This window comes from Fistularia commersonii, chromosome 18, assembly GCF_037954325.1.
Source record: "Fistularia commersonii isolate RoL2024-O1a breed Wild chromosome 18, RoL_Fcom_v1.0, whole genome shotgun sequence".
Taxonomy (NCBI): domain Eukaryota; kingdom Metazoa; phylum Chordata; class Actinopteri; order Syngnathiformes; family Fistulariidae; genus Fistularia; species Fistularia commersonii.
Window position 1 is genome coordinate 483397 of NC_141301.1, and position 22774 is coordinate 506170.

A 22774-nucleotide genomic window follows, 5' to 3' on the forward strand; every position below is an offset into this window, starting at 1 on the left:
TGATTTAAATGTTTACTTTATTGATCACCTGAACGTCGTGACTCAAAGTGTGTGCGTGTGCGCGCGCGTTCATTTGCAAAAACCCGCCAAGAGAGAAAGAATCAAAGGTAGAATCGGACGCTTCCCGGCAGCTTCCCAAGCCGCCATGTTTGTAGTTTTTGCTCCTCTTTTGATGCAACACGTGACCCCCCCCTACACACACACACACACACACACACACTCACACACCCGGGCTTTTATTTTGTCAGACCGGAAGTGTGCTCGGCGGCTGAGCGGCGCGCGTGTGTCGCAGCAGCCGCGGCGCGTTTTTTTCCTGCGGTTAAACTTCACTTTGGCCCGACGTGAAGGGCGCGAGACGCACCGGAGCAGCGCGAGACCTCCAGGTAAGGACCCGACCAATCACAGCCCGCGCGCGGGTAATTGACCGCCAATCAGCCGGTGACCGGCGCCGATCGGCCGCGCGTGACGTCAGCTGCCCATCAATCTTAATGATCCGCGCACGAGTAACGGGGTTCTTTCCCTCCGTTACTCCTGCCCCCCCCCTCCCCTCCCGGGAGGAGGGGGGGGGGGGGGGTCGGTTCAGGTTCGGCGCGGCACCTCCGTGCGTGCGTGCGTGCGTGCGTGCGTGCCTGCCTGCGTGCGCACGGACGAGAGCAATATCAATATCAATCATCAATGATCAATAAAGTATTATTATAATAAAAGCTCTTTACTTAAAGAGGAGTTTCCGATCGATCGGCCGCCGACGGGACGGTCGTATCTTCAGCGATCGATCAGTTATCCCTCCTTATGATAATCAATACCGTCCGATCGATCGGTTTCCGCTTTGATGTGAAAACATCAAAGACGTGATGTGATTGATCCCGTTAGGAAACAGGAAGTTGAAGATGTTTTCCCGCAGACAGACCATAATAATCTCCACCATCTTTGCCACCTTTTGTTTTATTGACTGCGCCTCGATCAGGTTATTGATTTTGACGTCTTTTGCGTCGCCCGAGCCGCGACCCGATGTATTGATTTCCCCTCGCCGATCCGATCGGTCAGCGGCCATCGATGGATTGGATTGGTTTAATATCGGCCGATCTCAGCTCGAAGTCTCGGAAACTTGTCGATGGATCGGTTTCACCCCTCTTCCCCCCCGCAGGGCGACCGGCAGCATCGCAGCAGCGCAGCCTCCTGATTGGCCGAGAAGCAGCTGGGGGCGGGACTCGCCATCGGCGGAAGATGCTGCTGACTTCCTGCTCCACCCGCGGCGCCGCCTGCCTCTGGTGAGCGCCGGACACCGTCACGCTGTTAGGGGGCGGGACTGCGAGCTGTCCGTCAAGGAAGGGGGCGGGGTCTCTGATCACAACGCAAAGAAGGGGCGGTGCCAATGACATCTACATTAAGAAGGGGCGGGGCCAATGATATGTACATTAAGAAGGGGCGGGGCCAATGATATGTACATTGAGAGGGGGCGGGGCCTCTGATCAGGTAATGAGGTGTTTGAGCGAACGAGCAGCAAGTAGATGTCGGGAGGGGCATCTCGAGGTCAGAGGTCACAGGTCACATGTCGGAGTGGGCGGGGCCAAACCCCAACTCGCACATCGTCCGAGTTCCTTCCACGACGAAACGGCGAGTTTGGGTTTGGCCCCGCCCACTTCCCCAGGGAGACCCGCCCCCCGGCGGGGATTTGATCGATCGGCCTGGAAGGTCCTCGTTTCTTCGAGTTAATTGAAGATCCTTTAATGAGGTCGTCTCGGTCGACCCCTGACCCCTGACCCCTGACCCCTTCTGACCCGCCCTCCTCCTCCACAGGTGCTTCCTGGTTCTGACGATGGCGCCGGACGTTCTCGGGGTGAGTTTCCTTTCTGCTCCTCACTGGCGTTTTATTTGGAAGGGGCAGATCGCCTTTTCAGACGTTAGACCAAGCTTCTCTAGATGTTCCTCCTGAAGGTTCTGAAGGTCCCGTCGGTTTCTGTGACGTTCCCTGAAGGCCCCGCCTCCATGCTTGTCTGATGTTCCAGCGATAACGTTTGAAACTGTTGGGGAACACCTGTCTGCCTCCGGTTCTCTGACGTTCTAGCGGATGATTATCTCCACCCTGAGAAGCTGCAGCAGACAGCGGGGGGGCAGAAGAAGAGCAGATGCGATGGAATGGCGATATAAGACGCGAGGACACGAAGGGAAAAGCTGGTCCCCCAGGCGGGCGGCGGTGACGCCTCCCCGACGGACGGGCTGAGGTGATGCGGGGACGGAAGCGTGGGGGCAGAAGAAGAGGTCATGGGGTGCAGAGGAAGGGGACGCCGGGAGGCCGGAGGCCAGACGGGTCCCAACATCAGACGGGGGTTTGGAGGACAGAGGTGTCGGGGGGCGGCAGGGGGCGGAGCCTGCCGGAGACCAGACAGTAGCAGATGCCTGATGAGGCCGCTGATAGAAACGCCTGACTGAGGAGCCAGTTGACACAAGCAGGCAGGAATGTAGGTTGCAACACAAACACTGGCTGGGGGGGGGCGGATGGGGGGGTCTGAGCGCGCTCAGTGCAAACACACCGGGCGGACGGGCGGGGTGCACGGAAGAGGTGCACGGGCGGGGGGGGCGCCGGCGGGGTTCAGGGAAGAGCTACAAGGGACCGGATTAGTGGACCGGGGTACATGGTTGGGACGCTTGGCTAGGGTGCCGGGCCTGGGGTACAAGTGGGGTACAAGTGGGGTTCAAGTGGGGTGCAGGGCTGGCGTAGACAAGTAGACTTGAATATGGCTCCTTCCTGGTCCAACTAGTTGCCTTCAGATTAACCAGCTTGTTGTCAAAGGTTGACTACCAGCTGAAAGCCAGCGTCAGATCCAAATCAGGACTTTGTTGTTTTCTTGACAAGACGGGTGGCAGCCACATGGCACAAGAGGAGCCCCTTCCAATCAGGGAGTGACCCTGTTGGACGCAGTGCAAACACACCGGGCGGACGGGCGGGGTGCACGGAAGAGGTGCACGGGCGGGGGGGCGCCAGTGGGGTACAGGGAAGAGCTGCAAGGGACCGGATTAGTGGACCGGGAAGAGCTGCAAGGGACTGGATTAGTGGACCGGGGTACATGGTTGGGATGCTTGGCCAGGGTGCCGGGCCTGGGGTACAAGTGGGGTGCAGGGGTGGGATAGACAAGTACACTTGAATATGGCTCCTTCCTGGTCCAACTAGTTGCCTTCAGATTAACCAGCTTGTTGTCAAAGGTTGACTACCAGCTGAAAGCCAGCGTCAGATCCAAATCAGGACTTTGTTGTTTTCTTGACAAGACGGGTGGCAGCCGCATGGCACAAGAGGAGCCCCTTCCAATCAAGGAGTGACCCCGTTGGACTCGTCCATCCTGCCGAGTGAAGACATGAATGTCCGGAAGGGACAGAGGTGAACGGATGAACCTTGGATGATCTTTCAAACATCGGCGGAAATGTTTCTTTGATCTGATATGAAGATACGAGACAACAAATACCGCCAATCAAGAAGACGTCAAGGAGTTTGCGTCACCCAAAAATAAAAAATAGAAGTTTGAGGTGAGCACAAGGATCTGAATCGATGTCCCCAAAATGGAGACCTCCCACCGCCGATGAAGAAGAAGATGAAGATGATGAAACTCCTGCCATCTGAAGTCACTTACTTGCACTTGTTTCTCTACCTGACTAAGTGGAGGATGCCGTGATTTTCAGTCCCACCTGAAAGAAGGAGTAATATAAGCTAATTTGTAGCCTGTTAGCTTTTTGTTGACTATTGCAGGATGGCACTTTCTTGCCCCAGAAAGTTTATTGAACTAAAGGTGAAGACGTGATCTGGATCAAAGTGATGAAGACTGTCCATCAGATGAGCGGTAGCATTAGCCTAGCAGCTAGTCATATCAGCCTATCTCCTCAGCCTGCAGGTTCTATGGTGGCATTGGGCGTTCCCCCAGACGTTACTGTAAACATCAGAACGCTGCTGGCGGACGAGTCCCCGTCGTTCCATTCAGGCTTTCACATTGAAAGATTAACAACCCTGAAGTTCTGGAATCATCAGGGCGTCCGCTACGTTCTGAGGGCCGAGTCTGCAAACAGACTCAGGTGTTCCCCTCCTGATCGGAGGCCCTGGCTCTGATTGGTCGCTTTCAACACCTTGTGGTTTCAAGGCTCCTCAAACAGGATCACACTCGCATACCGTTAGTCTCCAAGCTGCCGTCCAAGGCACCAGCCAGACCTTGTGATCGCTGCATGGTCTTCTTTTACACCATCCTCAGCAGTGATTGGTCAGCAAATGGCGATAAACACCAAGAACATCCACCAGAGGAACCCTCCCAGAAGACGGAGGTCCCGTGTGTTGATGAAGGTTCTGGAATGAAGAACCTCAGAATGTCAGTGGGACTGTGTCTTAGCCAGTAACGTGGTTCGGCAGACATGCTAACAATGCTAATTGTTGCATGTCAACATATGGGGGGCTGCGTCTCAGGCGGCAGAGCCGGTTGGCAGACATGCCAATGATGCTAACTGTAGGACTGCAGAGGTTCTCAGTCGTCCAGCTCCATCCAGGTGAATCCTTGTCAAAACCTTATCGTGGCACCTGGACTTGATTTCTTCCCTTAAAGATGCTCATCAGTTCTACGGACTGAAATCTGGGTTTCTACCTGGGGCTGGGGGGCTGCTGTAAGGTGACATACTCATGTCAATGAGAAAGTTCCTTTGCAGAAACTAGGTTGAATGTCGTCAGGGGGAACAGAAGGTACAACTTCTGGGGACTCACCGGAGTCAGTTGCTTGTACGTCTGAAGTTCAGATAATGTGAGACGAAAGAAAAAAAACCATGAGATCACTTGGACCGAAGCTCAGCGGTACACGGCTTCAATGGTGCAACCATCTGCCCTTTCTAACCAGAATGCGGACATTGCTGCCCTCAAAGGAGCGGCCCTTGTCCTTCAGGTGTCGGTGGACTGTGGAGTCTTGTCCTGAACATGTGGATCTCCTGTGTTGGCCAGAGGTTGTTTGGTCTCACCAGAATAGACCTCCTCACAATCTTCATCGCAGATGACCGCATGCACTACATTTTCGATCCTGTGTCTGGGTTTTCTGTCCTTGGGATGCGCCGGCCTTTGCTTTAATGGAGGTTGTGGGGAGTGAAATGTACCAGTCTGAGTTTCTCTGAAGTACCAGTGATGTTTGGGACGACAATGTGCTTGCGTTTGATCCTGTCCTCCTCTTGTTCAATGTGCTCTTCCCTTCGGTGGCTTCTGTTTTGGCAAAGGCCCAATTAGGGTAGCCACAAGAGTTCAGGGCTAAATTCGGCCTCAGTTCATCTTCCTTCAGCAGTTGATGGAACGGCTTTGGAGCAAAGGCAAAAAGTTCTGATTACCCCAAGTTTGTGTGCAAGGGGTCGGTGCCAGTCAAAGAGCAAGAATCGGTCTGTGTGTGCTGGTTCCGGTGGACTTTCCTGGAATTGGAAAGGAATGCGAACTGTGGCGTGTCAACGCAGGGTACCCTGAGTCTCAGCCGGCAGAGCGGGGGTTCCTCCGGCCGGAGGGATGGCGGTTCGATCCTCGGCTCCTGTTGACTGCGTGCCGAAGCGTCCTTGTGCGAGACGCTGAGTTGCTCCCGATGGTTGGCGCCTTGCATGGCACTGCTGCTGCCAATGGAGTGAGTGGGTGAATGCAGCCCAATGTGAAGGTGATGATGGTGAGATACAAGCGGAGAACGTCAACTGGCTACGCTAGCTAAACTAACCATACTCGCCGAGCCTGTGCCAACCGGAGTCCTTGGATTTTGGGTGATGTGAAACTTCTCCAACTGCCCTGGAAAGAGAAGCGCTCGTGGACTTTAAGTGGAAAAAAATGTTCTAATCGGAATCCGATCTAGGTGACCTAGAACATCTCCACTGTACCTTCTTTAAATGTTGGTGCACCATTGGAAAAAAAATGAAAACACCCGTCCTGACCCCGCCAGTATCTCCGACTAAACAAAGGGTCGCCAGGTTTGTTTGGTCTAGCGGGGCGGAGCCATGGCGCGGGACCAGACATTCCTGCCCATCTCCTGGATTGTGGAAATGTCATGGAACATAGAACGTCTTCAGAAACGCTTGTTTTGGTCTGAAAGTCCTTGGAAAAAAAGAAAAGTCGTTTGTTTGCGTCCCGGAGAGTTTAAAGGTCCGATGGCTATCAGACCAACGCGTGTTCACACCGTTCAAAGGAAAATAGAGCGTGATTGTTTGGGATGTTATCTCACACACACACACACACACACACACACACACACACACACATGCAGTTTATGGTATCAATGGCATCTACCGCTTGCTGCACTTAATCCCGCCCATTTTTGGGGCTGCGGTGATGTCATGATGATGTCACAAGGGCGCCACGATGTTACGACAGAACCCAGAACCTGGTCTGGTTCCGTCTCCGACCTTCTGCGGGATCCGGCCTTCAAGGGGACGGATCCTCTGAGACGGAATCGACCGGGTGTTCCTTCTCTTCCAAGTTCATCTCCGTCCTCCAGTGTGGAACCCTGTCAGAACCCTGCGAGCACCTGGACAGAAGACACCCTGTCCAACCAGCCCAGAACCTGACCTGAGTGAGAAGATCGTGGTAAGCAGTCGGAGCAGGAGATATCATCGGTCCCATCAGGAGGAAAACCTCCAGAACATGAACTACAAAAGAACCCCTCGACACACATTGATGCAGGTGTACGCTTGCACACACACACACACACACACACACACACACACACACACACACACACACACACACACACACACACACACTCCTTGGTCTGCAGAGATAGAGATCTGGAAGGTGATGGTCGTGCAGCTCTGTTGGAACCAACCACCATAAAAGAAGAAGGGAATCCGTAACCTGATCCAAACTTGAAGAACCTTTCTTCTTCTTCTTCTCCTCCTCCTGGTTCTCCTTCACCATCCAGACTTCTCATTCACACATCTGAGGAACCCCGACACCCAGAGAACCCCAAAAAGTTGGGTTCCCCCGTGATATTGAGGAAACTTAACATGTGGGGACCCCAATATCTGGACAACCATAAATGTGAGGAACACCCAAGACATTGAGCAACACATGGGGGGAAACACCAACACCTGAAGCACCACAATGTGTGGGAGCCAGCGTGTGGAGAACCTCCTCAGCCCAGGGTAGCACAACACCCAGAGAACCACAAGTGGGGAACCCCAAAACATGTTGAGCCTTCTCCAAATCATCTCGTCTTGGCAACTGGACTTGAACTTCATCACTGGGAGATGTTTCGCCCGTCATCCCAGAGGCTTCCTTCTGTTGATCTTGCATCCTGCCTGAAGCCCAAAGACACCACAGACCTCAGCACCTCCATCCTTTATCTTGTTCATCAACTCGACACTGCAAGGAACTGTGACCGACGCCGATCTGCATCTCTAACGGGTTCAGAACGTTCTGTTTGGACCCTCATGCTGTCATTCCACGGCATCTGGCCTTTATTTGTTCATGTGATCATGTTGAGGCACTGCTTCTACCTGCAGCTTTGCAGAAGCGGCAGTAGTAATGGTAGTAGTACTTGCAATACAATAATAAAGTTTCCATGAAAGATGATGGGATGTATATGTTGGGTAAGGGGTTAGGTATATGTTGGAATCAGGTCGGAAGCCCAGTTTCAGCTCCTCCCGGTGGTGTGGAGGTGAATTAAAGAAAACATGTTAAAAAGAAAAAGCTGCAAGGCTAGCAGGAGCTACACTGCGCACTAACTAGCAGGAGCCGCGCTGCGTGCTAACAAGCAGGAGCTTCGCCGTGTGCTAACAATCGGGGGAATCAGTGCACGGTAACAGGCGGGAGCAGTGCTGCGTGCTAACAGGCAGCAGAAGCGCAGCTTGCTAGTAGGCTGGAGAGGTGCTGTATGCTTGCAGTCAGGAGAATCACTGCATCCTAACTAGCAGGGGCAGCACTGCATGCTAACAGCCAAGAGTGATGCTGCATGCTAACGAGCAGAAGTAGCGATGCATGCTAACAACCAAAAGCAGTGCTCTATGCCAACAAGCAGAAGTAGCGCTACACGCTAACAAGCAGGAGCAGGGATTCATGCTAACAACCAAGAGCAGTGCTCTATGCCAACAAGCAGAAGTAGTGCTCCATGCTAACAGCCAAAAGGTGGTGCTGCATGTTAACAAGCAGGTGCAGCACTGCATGCTAACAGCCAAGAGAGGGGCTGCATGCTAACAAGCAGAAGTAGCGATGTATGCTAACAACCAAGAGCAGTGCTCTCTAGTGCTACAAGCTAACAGCCAAAAGGTGGTGCTGCATGCTAACAACCAGAAGTAGCGATGCATGCTAACAACCAAGAGCAGTGCTCTATGCCAAAAAGCAGAAGTTGCACTACATGCTAACAAGCAGGAGCAGCGATGCATGCTAACAGCCCGGTCCGGTTCGAGGAGTGTGTGTAGGATAAACTGAAGCGGTGATTCTTTGTTGAAATATCTTGTCGGGGTCAAAGGTCACGGCTAAATGAGCAGGAGGTTCGAGTGTCCAGAAGCTTCATCTGATGGTGATGTTCTTCCCTCCTGCAGGGCGAGCGGACGGAGCCGTGCGGGGGGCGGGACTGTTCCATCTGCCAATGTCTGCCCGCCAAGGGCGCCATGGTGAGGCTCCGCCCACCTACACCTGTGCGCTAGCGTTAGCAGCTCTTCTGTTAGCACTACACACACACACACACACACACACACACACACACACACACACACACACACACACACACACACACAACCACCGCAGGAACACCTGAAGCTCCGCCATGTTTGTTTATACCAAGTCACCTCCTGGTTGGAGATGTTGATCTGGTATCTGCTGGAGGTCCTCTGAGCAGAGGAGGCTCCTGATGTTCTGCTCCTGGAGAAGCCACGGCGTTTGTCGCCATGAAGGCGCACGGCTGTTCGGCCACTTCCCGTTGCTACGGTCCCGACATGGAAGTGAAATATCTAGAAGGTCCCTGGATGGACAGGGTTCTTCTGTTGGGAACCTACAGTATCTTCTCTTACATTCTGCTGGTGGAGATCAGACAGCTGCTGGTGTCAAACCCTCCCTGGTTCCACCTTGACTTGGAGAACCCTGGATTCTCCTGGTCAGGTGACCTCGAGGATGAGGTTCTCCAGATGTTTGGCTCTGCAGGACACTTGGTGACCAGAGACCATCCTGGAGGAGGAACCATCTAGATGTTCCTTCATAACATGATGAAACCATCCCGACAATATGTATGTCCAGGGCAGACACACGGGGTGTGTGTGTGTGTGTGTGTGTGTGTGTGTGTGTATGTGTGTGTGTGTGTGTGTGTGTGTGTGTGTGTGTGTGTGTGTGTGTGTGTGTGTGTGTGTGTTTGTTCAGCTGGTGCAGACAGACCGAGGGGATTGTGGGGAAGGTCTGTCCCAGTGATTTCATGGTCCAGTGACTTCAGAGAAACAGGAGCTGAGAGAAGATCATAGCTGTCACATCGGATCACACACAGGGACACACACACACACACACACACACACACACACACACACACACACACACACACACACACACACACACACACACACACACACACACACACACGGTGGAGGTGGTGGACAGAACCTGGTGCTCCTAGTGGACCAGTGGGGAAACAACAGGTCACATGACGCTAGCAGAAGCTTCACGGAAGCGGTTCATGATCGTGGTTGAAGATCTGGAAGATCTAGAGGATCTGAGACACACGTGAGTCCTTCTTCTGACGTGAGGTTTGGAATCCATGGAGACACGTTGGCATTCAAGGTAATACAGCTCCTAAGTCGTGGCCGTGTGGACAAACTGAACCTCGAGGACCTCAAGCCTCTCCAGGTTGATCCAGCCAGGGTTCTCCTCTCCGTGTCCTCCTGCCTGGTTCTCTCCAGGTTCTCCATCTTCCTCCCGCAGCCTGAAGACTTGAACTGCCACGGAGGAGAGTGGACAGTTGCTCGTCCCAGATGCAGATGAATGTCTTCACAACCTGACCATGAATGTGGACCCTCACGTCTGCTCTTCTTGCTTCAACAAGATCTTTCCTCAGCAAACCAGAGAACATCTGAACATCTAATGGCTGGATTGTCTGATGGAATCAATCAAATCATTATTGGAGGCCAAGGTTCTTCACATGGAGCGGCTTCATTTCAGAAGAACCTTCAGTTCTAGAACATTCCACAGCAGGTTCCCAGAGCTCCTGAAGGAACCAGACAGCAAATGTACTCTTGTTTTGTTTTTTTCTGCAGGGTCCTCCAGGCCCTCTGGGGCGGCAGGGCCCCCAGGGGCCCCCGGGGTTCCCGGGGCCGGAGGGGGCCCCTGGGGAGAAGGGGAAGCGTGGGGACGAAGGCCCGGCAGGAGCTCCGGGATCGAAGGGAGACGTGGTAAAGGACCTTTTGTGTTGTGGATGATGGTGTCCAAGTGATCGGGGCCGAGGGACTCGGGGACTCGGGGCCCCGACTCACCTTCGGCCTCTGCTCTTCCAGGGGAGTGTCGGCGTACCCGGTTTTCCAGGTTTAGAAGGCGTACCGGTAAGAGGCCCCGCCCACCCGGGCTTTGCAGCTCCCTGATTGGTTTAGCCGCGCCGTCAGGTCGAAGGTAACGCTCCGACAACGGTCTGGTTTGTTCAGGGCCACCCGGGTCCGGCAGGCGGTCCCGGGTTTCCGGGTCTAGATGGATGTAATGGAACCAGAGGGACACAAGGGGAAGCTGGGCGTCCTGGAGAACCAGGGCCGGGCGGGCAGAAGGTCGGTAACCTCTCAATCTAATTCAGCCGGTCCTGGTCCGGCATCTGGGTGGAGCTACAGAAGAAGGTCCGCTGCAGTCGTTACCATGGTAACTATTGTGTCTCGCAGGGTTTACCGGGACTGAAGGGTTTTCCGGGGGATCCGGTCACCTACTTCATAGAGTACCCTGGAATACCTGTAAGTACACCTGCAAGTCCATGGCACTGCAAGTACCCGCGAGTGCACCTCTACCGTAAATATAACTTTAACACATACGTGTCCGGTTCAGGGTGACGTAGGAGCCAATGGACTTCCTGGTTTTCAGGTGAGCAGGTTCATGTGAAGGTTTAACATGTGGATGTTCTGAAGTGAGCAACTGAAAGCCGTTGTTCCGTGTCTGCAGGGGGAAAAAGGTCTGCCTGGATTGTCTGGAGTTCTGGGTCCTTCAGGTCTGGACGGAACCAACGTGAGTCCCCGTCCTCAGGGTGTTCGGTTCGGTCGACAGACCCGAGAAGATCAGGGAGTTTGGTTGAAAGGAGATAGCAGTTCCACATGAGGCGGCTCACAGGAGCGACGATTGTCCAAATAACAAGAACGTTCTTGAACTGTTTGGTTCCAGAAAAATCTCTCATGAAGGTTCCTCTGTACAACGTTCTGCATCAGCAGAGTTTTATGGACCATCATGAGAGTCTTAAGTTCTAAGGATCTTCCCTGAACCGTGGCAAAGTTTCCCTCTCGCTTCAGGTGGAATGAAGAGAGCACGGTTCCTGATGGCCGATCAGATCCGGCTCAGAGCGTGGTGAGCGTTGTGCCAGCGCCCCCATGTGGTGATGGTGTGTAACGTTTATCATGTGTGTGTCCACAGGGATTCCCAGGTCTTACGGGTTCCAGGGGCCCGCCTGTAAGTCACATTCTATATGGCAACATACCGTCCAGTACCACTATCACAGCGGTGACTAGAAGGTGGTGGGTTCAACATCGATATGTGTTCCTCAAAACTTGGGCTGGGCTGGTCGGCTCAGCGAGAGGTGACCCCGTGTTGTTAGCAGAGATCCGATCGGACGCAGGTCGTCCTCATTCGAACTCTAAAAGTAGTCCCGGGTTTCCTGAAAACAAACCCCGCCACCCTTCGGAACGACTCCTCTCTGATCATGTGACCTTTCATGCGTTCCAGGGAGAAAAAGGCCGATCTCTGCCGGGACAGAAAGGAGACGAGGTACCGTTCTAGTTCCCGCCCCCTCAGTGACACCACCGGAGGAGGCATCTCTGAAGATCTCCGGCGTAGAGCTGTCGTGACCCTCAGTTTTGTGTGTGACCCCCAGGGCGAGCAGGGCCCCCAGGGGCCTCCGGGGCCCTTCGAGTATGTCGACCCTCCAGAAGACTTGTACATCAAAGGGGAGCAGGTGGGCAAGGCCTGGTCAACTTCAGCCAATGAGATTGCAGCTCACACATTCTGTGCTCTGAGGTGGATTGAAAGTCGCCCTTAAGGTTCTGACTTTGCGTTCTTGTGGTTCTTCAGGGCGAACGAGGGCCCAAGGGGGTTTGTGGCGTTCAGGGGCCGATGGTAAGTCTGGGAGAAAACCTCCGGACTGTTGTCAGGCTTAGCAAAACCTGGAACATCTGGACCAGGGTTCTTCTGGAAGGTTTTTTGGAGAAAAACAAAGCTGATGTGTGATTTCAGGGTTCAGACGCTCTTCCTGGAATCAAAGGAGAGATGGGGATCGTGGGGTTCCCCGGTGCCCGGGTGAGAGAACGTTCTCATTAGATGGTTCATTATTGGTCCTCAGAGTCCAGGCAAACCCACTGGAACTTTCAGTTTCCATGAGAGACGTGCTTGTGGTTTCAGGGTTTCTCCGGACGCCCTGGTCCACCTGGACAGAGAGGATACAAGGTGAGTCCGAGGACCAAGGTCAGAGGTATCTCATGAAGTGCTGAGCACTCAGACGCCCCTCCTTTGGGTTGTGCTCACACTCGCTGCTCCCGTTAATGCTAATTCAATCTAATTCCCCAAACCGCATCTCCACTTTGGAGACGACCCCAAATTTTCAAGATGTATCACCAAAAGAGACCAAGAAATGACTAATCAGAGAGCGCCATGCTAATATGCTAAATCAGATAACAAGCCCTTCCAAATTAGCATAAAAGTAGGGAAGCCTTTGCAAGGATGCTGGAAGGAAGGTGCTGATGATGGCCGACATCCCTGGGACTGGAATCATTGCGCTCCAATGACTGCAGCCTGCAGTCTAAAGGCAGGAAGTACTTCCCCATCTGCAGCACACTGGTGACGGCCGAAGGGCGAGGAGAAACATCAGTCCGAGCAGACCCACAATGTTCACAGCATTCAGCATCTCCAGTGTCCCAACTCATCGTGAAACATCTGTTCAATTGTTACCTGAAAGCTCCAGAACTTCCCTAAGGCCACCAGGATGTCCTCCTTCGGGACACCTCTGCCTCACTTCAGCAACCAGCAAAGACGTTGGTCTGCTCCAGGGGTCTAATGCTATGTGATTCTGTTTTGACAGGGGATTGTGGGAAGTCCAGGTCTCCCAGGTTTAATTGGTCAAGAAGGTCCAAAGGTTGGTTATTTGTTTCTTCTCAAACATCCTCTCTCTTCTTTCCCCTCACACAAACAAGATGTGATGGACTCTTCCTCAGTCCCAGTTTGCTGCAGGAAAGGTCTTCTCTGAATGGGTGACTTCTGGTGACTGCTTCATGATGTAACGTGACCTTTTGCTCCCAGGGTATGACTGGAGATCCAGGTCAGAAAGGTGTCCCCCGGGACGTTGAGATTTTCCACACAGGTATGACATCGTTTACAAAGGTCACTTCATTTTCTGTCATTTTTTCCCCTTCAAGACGGAAACACTGAGGGCTTTTCTGTCAGAGCTGATCTTCTGCTGGCTTTGATCCATTGCATCGTCTCAAACCACTACATCTATTTCTAGGTGACGTCGGTGATCCTGGGAGTCCTGGACCAAGTGGCCCCCCAGGAGATATGGGGCCGATGGGAATTCGCGGGCCCCCAGGGGTCGCTGGGAGATCCGTCCCTGGTCAGTGACTGAAGCAGGAGGACATACTGTGCTGTGGGTCCAAACCAGAGCAAGGCTTTTAATCAGGTCCACTCCTTCTGTTCAGGGCCGGTCGGTGCTGTCGGCTCAATCGGTGTTCCAGGTTCTCAAGGTGACAAAGGTGACCCCGGTCAGGGGTTTTTGGATGAACCCACTCCTGGAGAACCTGGAAAACCAGGACGGCCTGGATCTCGAGGACCAAAAGGAGAATCAGGGAGTCCTGGTACGGGAACCACGTCACACGGCGCAACATAACATCTGTGATGTCACTTCATTATCAGGGTTCTGTACCCCTTCTCCCCCCAGGTTTTTATTGTCTTCCTGGGGTCCCTGGTGGATCTGGAGAACCAGGTGGACGGGGCCCCCTGGGACTCCAGGGTTACCCGGGATATAAAGGTCAGTGTCTGAACTCCGGGGGACTTCTTGATTGATGGACAGATACTTTATGGATTTATTGAAACCTCGGTAGCAGCGGTGGCCTGAAAGTCTGACATGCGTCCCTGTCACCTTGAGTGGACCTGAGCACTGTGGCCTCCTGGTCCCTGATCTGGACCTTCACAGAGCTGCTCCTCCATCCACAGGTCGTAATGGCGACTGCGCTTGTGGCCCCTCCATTGAAATTAGGGGCGAACCCGGGCCGGAGGGAGAGCGGGGTTTTTCGGGAGTCCCGGGTCTCGTCGGTGCCCCGGGGCCGCGAGGAGATACCGGCTCAGTGGGAGATGTTGGCGTGAGCGGGCAGCAGGTGAGGGGATCAACGCTCAGGCAGGAACCAAACAGAATCAGTGATTCAGCGTCTCATGGGCTGATTGTGTTTCAGGGTCTGAGGGGCTTCCCAGGGGTCACAGGGTTCAAAGGTCAGAAGGGGGATTTCACTGTGGTGGATTTTAAAGGTGAGTTTATCAACCACTTGCTCTACTGACCTTTGACCTTCAGCTACAATAGTCAAGTCAAAGGAGGCGTCCCCTTGATACTCTACATGTAAAGCAGGGCTGGAAACGTCTGCGGAGATCTGTGAACTGATGGTTCTAAATGGACTTTAGGTGCGAAGGGGACGAGGGGTGCGCCAGGTCCTGAAGGGAGACAGGGTCTCTCTGGGAGAAGAGGAAATCCCGGGACCCCTGGGGCCCCTGGAAGCCCCGGCCCCCAGGTCAGTCCGCCTCTCCGCTGATTTCCGCCGGTGGCGCCTTCAGGACAAAGTGCTGCTGTGAAGCTGTAAAACTACGCCAATCTCCAGAGTCATTCTTCTGGTTTCAGGGTGACAGTTTCTACAGTTCTCAGGGTGACAGGGGCCTCCCTGGCCTCTCGGGGCCAAAGGGACTACCAGGACCTGTGGGGTCCCCGGGATCCAGCATAGTAGGAGCTATAGGCATACGCGGGAACCCTGGTGCCACAGGACCACCCGGCTCCCCAGGGCCCCCAGGCCCCAAAGGTGTTCAGGGTAAAAGCCGCATCCTCCTTTCACCTTGTTGAAGTTCACTTCCTGTTTGACTCGTGGTCTTCCTGCAGGAGATACACTGCCCTGCGCCCCCCGGAACCCCGGGGCCCCAGGAGAGAAGGGAGAGACGGGAAGTCCAGGTCTGTTTTTCTGCCTCTGCTGGTGCATCTCTTTGGTTGTTTGTCTAACACCCCCACCCGCCCCCAGGTCTCCCTGGCCTCCCTGGTCCTCCGGGATTCAGTGGGGTCACTGGACCCGATGGACCCAAAGGAGATAAAGGACAATCTGGACTTCCTGGACCGCCAGGACGACAAGGTACCCTTAGATATCAGATAAAAGTTCTGAGGTTGGAGATCCTCATCGCCTCATAACCCTCACTGACTGCCCCAACCCCTCCAGGACCACCCGGGTCAGTTGGAGACACTGGAGAGGAAGGACCTGAAGGATTCAGTTACACTGGAGAACCCGGTATGTCCCATAGACCCGTGACCTCACAGATAATCCGGGACTCCAGTCACCAGCAGACAGCGTAACAGCTCTTGGGTCAGAACATGCCAGAGAGACTCAGTTTTATACTGTTGCCAGGTTCCCCGGGGACTCTGGGTTCTCCTGGACTGAGGGGACCAACTGGGGACTCTAGGGTGGGACCCTCAGGACCCATTGGCTTCCCAGGACCGCTGGGCTCTCCGGGGCCCAAAGGGGTCCCTGGCCCCCCCGGAGAAGAGGGACTACAAGGTAGGTGATGGAGTTTTGTCCTTTTGAAATTGTGGAAGATGTCTCAGGTAGTTGGATGACAAGGCGGAAATAAGGGACAGAATCAGATGATTAAATTCTGGGCTTCTTCAGTTCTTTGGACGAATCGTGCGCTCGCATGTCAACCGAACGTGTGAGTGACTTCATTTCAGTGAAGTGAAATTATTGTATTGTTTCAGGGGCTCGAGGTCCGGTGGGCAGCCTGGGGTTGAAGGGCCAGAGGGGACAAGATGGGGCCTCTGGTGTGACGGGGCCCCCCGGCCAAAAGCCAGACCTGTGTCAAGGAGGGAAACCTGGTCCCAGAGGCCCCCCGGGCCCTCAGGGACCCATTGGGTCCCCAGGTACACTCCGGTCCCAAAAGATGTACTCAATTTACTGATTCTTGATTTGATGTGAGGTTTTTCTCCGCGCCATCTGACCGTAAGCCTCGTGATGTTCGTGCTTCGTTCCTCTCAGGATTTGTGGGAGAGAAGGGGGACGTCGGTTCAGCAGGTTCTCCGGGTTATGGTCCCCGTGGCCCTGTCGGTAGACCGGGGTCTCCAGGCACCCCTGGTTACCAGGGACCTCAAGGCCCCCCAGGGCCTACTGGAGATTCTGGACTGGCGGGGACCAATGGTCTGAAAGGTCAGGATCCCCTCATGTTCTCATGTACGTGAAAACCTCAAACAGCATCTGAAAATCCTTCTGGGTGATTCAGGTGTGATCGGACCACTGGGCAGAATTGGAGAACCGGGGCCCCAAGGTCAGAGTGGTGCCCCTGGAATTCCAGGAAGTCCCGGAGAGAGGGGGTTGCAAGGGCGGGATGGAGCTCCAGGTTGTGAGGGCTCTAAAGGACTAAAAGGTAAGTGTTGGTGCAAAGTGGGGTCTCCAGACCCCTCTTGGTCTTTTATGGGCCTTTGAGTCTTTCAAGGGTGCTTGAGGGTCATTGATGGATCTACCAAGGCTCTCTCGTGCAATGAAGAGTCTTTTGATTTCCCTTGTATTTATACAAGAGACAGAAGTTAAACATGATCTTTAGTCAGGGGCCCCTGACGTCCAGACTAACCTCACGTCCCATGTGTCCCTGCAGGACCAGAAGGGGCAACAGGACCCCTGGGAGAGACAGATGTCATCCCCATCAAGGGTGTGAGAGGAGAACAAGGCCCTATTGGCTTCATCGGCTTCCCGGGTCCTCGAGGTCTGAGTCTGTTACTATGGGGACGACTTTTCAGGGTGATGGATGAATGAGTCGTCACCTATTTTCTGAATAATGTTTTCACACATGGTAACCTGCCCCCTCCCACAGGGAACAGAGGTGCACCAGGCACTCCTGGTAAACCAGGGGTTCCAGGGACCAGTGGCCGCCAGGGCACCGTTGGGCCCCCTGGACCCTCAGGGCCCAGTGGCAAACCAGGACCCCCGGGATCACCTGGACGTCCAGGACCTCAGGGCTTCATCGGCTTTCCCGGCGAGACGGGAGATCCGGTAAGATCTGAGGTCACGGTGAAGTCATCAAACAGAGCCGTGGCGAGCGGTGGATGTCCTGAGTAGACACGGGATCTTGATGTAACCTATATCTTTAAGGTTGTGTCCCTTTCATTGAGCAGAGGCTGTGTCCCCCTGTCGCTGGGATTGCATGTCCTACCGCTTGACTCCCGTTGTGACTTCAAAAATGTGCTGCTAGCAAACTGGGGCGACTAGTTTGTAAAAGTCTGGGTTTTGGATGGAAAAATGAACGTTCGATCCAGGATCGAGATGTTTGCCGGTCTGCTGCTGTGTGGACGGGTCACTGGACAATGACCCCTGTCCGACCCCGGTCAATGTTTGATGAGTGCATCCCTCCGTTGGCAGGGTGACCTGGGATGCCCTGGTCGGTCTGGTGAATATGGTCTTCAAGGATGCACAGGACCCAAAGGTGAGACCTGCTAGCTTGACCCAACAGGTTTAGTGGAGAAAGAATTCCCCTTCCAGACATAAGAAACTTGTGATTGTGTGTTTTCAGGTGAAAGGGGTGACTCCGTGGGATCTCCTGGTCCTCCCGGAGACAGGGGACCCCCTGGAGACTTTGGAGAACCGGGTATCTCAAGCTTTTCAGTTTGATTCGGTGAAACCATCTGCTGGCTGAAAGTAAAGGTGTGAATCGGTTCTGAAAGTGGGCGCTGCCCTTTCAGGTGCACCGGGACCCCGAGGGGACTCTGGAAGTCTGGGTTTTCTAGGGCCTCCAGGAAACAGGGGATGCAAAGGAGACCCGGGTCCCCGTGGAGAACCTGGTTCGCCAGGTAAAGATACAAGTGAAACCTGGCTCATCCACACTTGAGATTGAATTCGGCCTGCTTGAGTTTGCTTCGTGTTTGATGGTCTATCTTTGTCCTTCAGGTGTGGACGGTCCCTCGGGTCCCAGAGGTCGACCAGGGGTTCCGGGTCTTCCCGGTAATGCAGGCGCTGATGGTCCTCCAGGACCACAGGGCGGCCCGGGACTCCAAGGTGAGGAGCATCTACGAATTTTCTTTTTTGTCCAAGATTCAGGACTTGGTTTTCCCTTCAGATTTGAAGTTTTGCTCAGGTTCAGGACCAGGTTTTGTCACCAAAAACAAACCCTAATGACCTCGGACGGTTCCATATCGAGGAGGGTGGGAGCAAGTAATGGGTCAGATGTCCTAGGAGTTGTATCGGGCCATGCCAGGCTTAATCAAAGATGTTCCCTCAGTGTCGGCCCTGTCACAACTCTTATTAAGGAGCGCCAGAACACTCAGTGGGCATTTCTGGTGTAAAACAGGTCCTCCTGGGCCGCTGGGACTTCACGGACTGGACGGTCTGAAAGGGGTGAAAGGAGACATGGGTACCAGAGGTAAGAATCTCCACCCTCGGCTCCACCTGAGCAAACAGGAGGAATCTGCTCCAACGTGTCGACCCATCTCTTCAGGTCTCGGTGTGGTTGGTCCTCAAGGCTCGCAAGGTCTTCCGGGTGATAAGGGCCCTCTTGGTCCTCTGGGACCGTCTGGGTCGTCACAGACCGGGCCTCCAGGACCTCAGGGCCCCCCTGGACCCAGAGGTGTGTTGCGCAAGAGTCTCAGCACGTTCAGGTTGTTCAGATCGGCCTGGCAGTCTCTGTGACACGTCTTCACATGTTGTTATAGGACTTCCAGGGGTGCGTGGACCTTCAGGGGAACCAGGACCAGACTGTAAACGTGTAATCCCAGGGCCCTCTGGTGATCCTGGCTCCCCTGGACCAGACGGAGAACCAGGTCAAGTCACTGAATCGACATTAAAACGAGTCCGCAGGGAACTGATTTCAGTGAGTGACTCTTTTCCTGTAAACGGTCTTTCAGGCAGTCCTGGTGACTTTGGGGAGCCTGGTCTGAACCCCCCGGTGCCGGGGGATGAAGGGGACAATGGGGACCCTGGATGCCAAGGACCGAAGGGAGAAACTGGATCTCCAGGACTCACGGGACTGCAAGGTGTCAGTGGGACTCCAGGGGCCAAAGGTTAGATTTCATGAAGAGGAACCCGGTAACCCTACTGGAATAAGACTGACTGACTTCACTGGCCAAGTCAAAGTGCCTGGTTCCTGTTTGACCCCCGAGTCTTTGGTCATCGTGTCTGTCGCCAGGTGAACGAGGTTCTCCGGGCCTGATGGGACTTCCTGGAAATCGAGGCTCCAGCGGATTCGCGGGTCCTCCTGGGCCTCCTGGACCGAAGGGCTTTCCTGGACCACCGGGTCCAAAGGGGGAACAGGGGAGAGTTTTTAGCTGCCCCGATTTCCCTCCGGGCCCCCAGGGACCCCCCGGCCCTCAAGGCCCTGTCGGCCCCCCGGGCGCTCCGGGTGCCGACGGAGAAACCGGCCTGAACGGACCAAAAGGTAAGAGATGGGGGGCAGAGATGTCTCTCTGGAGAGGAGGTGGTCTAGGACATCCAAAATAAACTTTGTGTTCTAGGCAGGAAGGGGGACTCAGGGTGCATCGGGCAAATGGGCCCCGAGGGCCCGCCGGGTCCTGATGGAGAATCCGGACAGCCTGGTCGGCAGGGGGAAGGCGGAATGGTCGGAACCCAGGGTGAGTCCTGCACCGTAGTTCCTATCACGTAGCTTCATGGGACTTGTGGCCTCTTCTTGATCTGCTGATTTGCTGAGCCGCTTCCAGCCTAAGTGACGGCCTGATCCTGATGGCAGGAACGCCCCCAGGTTACCATGGCTACGAGCCGTCTCTGGAGGTGGTTTCTCTGTCCAGGACTAGAAATCAGGACCACAGCGGAGCATTCAGATCTCTGCTCTGATTGGCCCCTGGTTGTTCCTTGCAAGAACTTCACCTTCAATGTATTTGGACCTACGATAAAGAACGGATTAGAACTGAACTGAACATGTATGCTTTATATATATATGCTTTGTCCCGGTGTGTCAGGTGATCCTGGATCCGTGGGGGACCGCGGCCCCCCCGGACCCTCTCGGGTCCTGAACTCGGGCTTCCTGGTAGTCATTCACAGCCAGTCGGTGGACATCCCGCCTTGCCCAGGAGACATGAGGGTCCTCTGGGTGGGATACAGTCTGCTGTACCTGGAGGGTCAGGAGAAGGCTCACACTCAGGACCTGGGTATGCACACACACACACACACACACACACACACACACACATACACACACCCTCCTTGGGTCCACGTGGTAACCTGCCGTCCCCTTCCAGGCCAGGCCGGCTCCTGCCTGCCCGTCTTTTCCACCATGCCGTTCTCCTCCTGTAACATGGGCACCTGCTCTTACGCCGGGCGCAACGACAAATCTTATTGGCTGTCGACCACGGCGGCCGTCCCCAGCGTCCCCGTGGGCGGAGCCTCCATCCAGCACCACATCAGCCGCTGCGCTGTCTGCGAAGCACCGTCGACCCCCGTCGCCCTCCACAGCCAGACCGACGAGCAGCCCTCGTGCCCCCCCAGCTGGAGGAGCCTATGGACCGGATACTCTTTCCTCATGGTGGGTACTTCTAACTACTACTACTAGTGCTAGTGCTGAAATACTGCTTCTACTGCTTCTTCTACCGCTGCTACTACAACACTACGATCCTTCAACTCAGAGTCCCACCTCGCTAGGGGCCTTCAGAGCAGCTACTCCTTCCTTATGGCCGGTACTTCTGGTAGCACTAAGGGTGGCATACTTGTACTCCTGCAAAAGTACAAAAGAGGGTCCCCAGGGAGGCCCGGTGACTTGGACTGAGTGGCTTAAAGGTGGTACGTGTGTTACCGCTACTGCTTATTGTACCGCAAACAGTAGAAATAGTGCCGTCTTAGTCCGCCGGCTGCCGCTGATGCTAAAACTGCTTCGCTAGATGCGCGAGCACTAACCCCGCTGCAATTTCCGCGCGCTAATCCCGCTCCTGGCGAGCCAGCCGTCCGTGCCGCCGCTCGTCCACCGGCCGAGGGAGGCGGCGGGTGATGTCATGGTGGCGTGTCGTTGCAGCACACGGGCGCAGGCGACGAGGGCGGCGGTCAGTCTCTGACCTCGTCGGGAAGCTGCCTGTCGGACTTCAGGGCTCAGCCCTTCGTGGAGTGTCAGGGACCCCGCGGGACCTGCCACTACTTTGCCAACATCTACAGTTTCTGGCTGACGCGAGCGGACGGGACGGCGGCGGCGGCCAACACCTCGCCCTCCACGCTCAAAGAGGCGCAGAGGCAGCGCCAAAATATCGGGAGGTGCAACGTCTGCATGAAGGCGTGAGGAGGCGCGGCGACGGCCGAGGACAGGACGACCGGACCAGACTGTTTCTCGCTGACCATCCGTCGCTGGTCGGACCTGAATAATTAACGGTTGTGTGTTTGACTTGTGTGATGACATCAGCAGGATCAGCCAATAAAAAGCCATCTCATCAAACCCGCTAGTTCTTCTGTAAGCGTGCGGCGGCCATGTTCCCGCCAGGACTCCCCCGACATTTCCGCCACGGACCGTCTCCTGGCCGCCTCGATCCTCACGAAGAAAGCGTCACGTCACCGTGGTAACGGTCAGAGAAGCAGATCGTCTCTGTGAGAAAATCAGAAACTCAGTCCTAGTTTAGATTGTCCATCGCTCTGTGCATTGTTGATTTATTTTCTTTTATTTTTTTACCAGTGTTCATGTTCGGGCTGCAGGCGCTGCGAGCGCCGTGGCTCCGCCTCCCCGCGGCACCGACCGCCGGATCATAAATGATCTGGCAGCGCGACGCTCGGTTTAAACTCCGCCGGTCACCGTGGCGACCCTGATCCTTGAGCCCCGAAAGAAGCGTATCTTAGTAGTGTTTGCGCCCCGAAGCAGTGTGTCCTGGCAGGACCGGCGTCTGAACCCTGACCCTCGGCCCCCCTTCCGCCGCTGGAGGAGCTTCTGCGATGTGTAAAAGTGGCGTCGCGGTCCGACTGTCCGAGGAGGCGGTGGAACCAAACGCAGGACGACCACCGGTCGGTCGGTCACGTTGTCTTCATCTTGAGCGCGCCGATATTTGTGATCGTAAACTTGATTGACAGCTGGTCAGTCCAGGTTAAGCTCCGCCTCTCATCTCATGACAAGTGCTAAGCTAATGAATGAACCAATAACGGAAGTTGCTGAACCTCTTCCCGAGGTGGACCGGGACGCCGGTTGAGGAGGAGTCTGTCCAAAGACCTCCTACTTGGACCGGCCTGATCTCCGCGGGTCGGTGAGCATTGATTTGTAGAAGATCTGGTCTGAGCTGGACCAGGATGAGGAGCAGTTGGGTTTCTGGTGCTGAGAAGGTCCTGGAGAAAGATCCGGTGGTTCCACGGTGGTCTCTTTGTTTCTGCGGCGTCTCGAAGCCCCTCCCGTCGGCCGCCATCGCTCGGTGTTTCCGCTGCTGCCGTGGTTTTCTTGGATCAGAGT

At 54.8% G+C, this 22774-nt stretch overlaps 1 protein-coding gene across 1 annotated transcript; it reads left to right on the top strand.

The window, feature by feature from the left end:
* Positions 1 to 319: 319 nt before the first annotated feature.
* Positions 320 to 21781, top strand: col4a4 (collagen, type IV, alpha 4). The gene is made up of 47 exons (XM_086164301.1): positions 320 to 383; positions 1145 to 1268; positions 1798 to 1837; positions 8521 to 8592; positions 10216 to 10350; positions 10453 to 10497; positions 10597 to 10713; positions 10822 to 10890; positions 10982 to 11017; positions 11096 to 11158; positions 11558 to 11593; positions 11867 to 11908; positions 12015 to 12095; positions 12212 to 12256; positions 12374 to 12436; positions 12539 to 12583; positions 13215 to 13268; positions 13433 to 13493; positions 13638 to 13742; positions 13828 to 13983; positions 14067 to 14156; positions 14342 to 14502; positions 14578 to 14650; positions 14801 to 14907; positions 15015 to 15198; positions 15267 to 15335; positions 15403 to 15510; positions 15595 to 15663; positions 15781 to 15930; positions 16128 to 16289; positions 16405 to 16572; positions 16646 to 16789; positions 17018 to 17125; positions 17234 to 17412; positions 17779 to 17842; positions 17930 to 18004; positions 18099 to 18206; positions 18304 to 18411; positions 18704 to 18775; positions 18851 to 18979; positions 19065 to 19172; positions 19257 to 19412; positions 19538 to 19786; positions 19863 to 19979; positions 20325 to 20513; positions 20604 to 20887; positions 21371 to 21781. The coding sequence occupies exons 2-47, from the start codon at positions 1225 to 1227 to the stop codon at positions 21626 to 21628; spliced, it is 4998 nt and encodes a 1665-aa protein (XP_086020427.1). The 5' UTR covers positions 320 to 383; positions 1145 to 1224; the 3' UTR covers positions 21629 to 21781.
* The last annotated feature ends 993 nt before the right edge of the window (positions 21782 to 22774 follow it).

What these genes read in the sequence shown, in the direction of transcription:
- col4a4 (XM_086164301.1), top strand. Translation starts at nt 1,225, where the DNA reads ATGCTGCTGACTTCCTGCTCCACCCGCGGCGCCGCCTGCCTCTG. An exon ending in TGGGGTTCCCCGGTGCCCGG is followed by an intron (nt 12,437 to 12,538) that starts GTGAGAGAACGT and finishes TTGTGGTTTCAG; the next exon opens with GGTTTCTCCGGACGCCCTGG. An exon ending in CCGGCGAGACGGGAGATCCG is followed by an intron (nt 17,413 to 17,778) that starts GTAAGATCTGAG and finishes CTCCGTTGGCAG; the next exon opens with GGTGACCTGGGATGCCCTGG.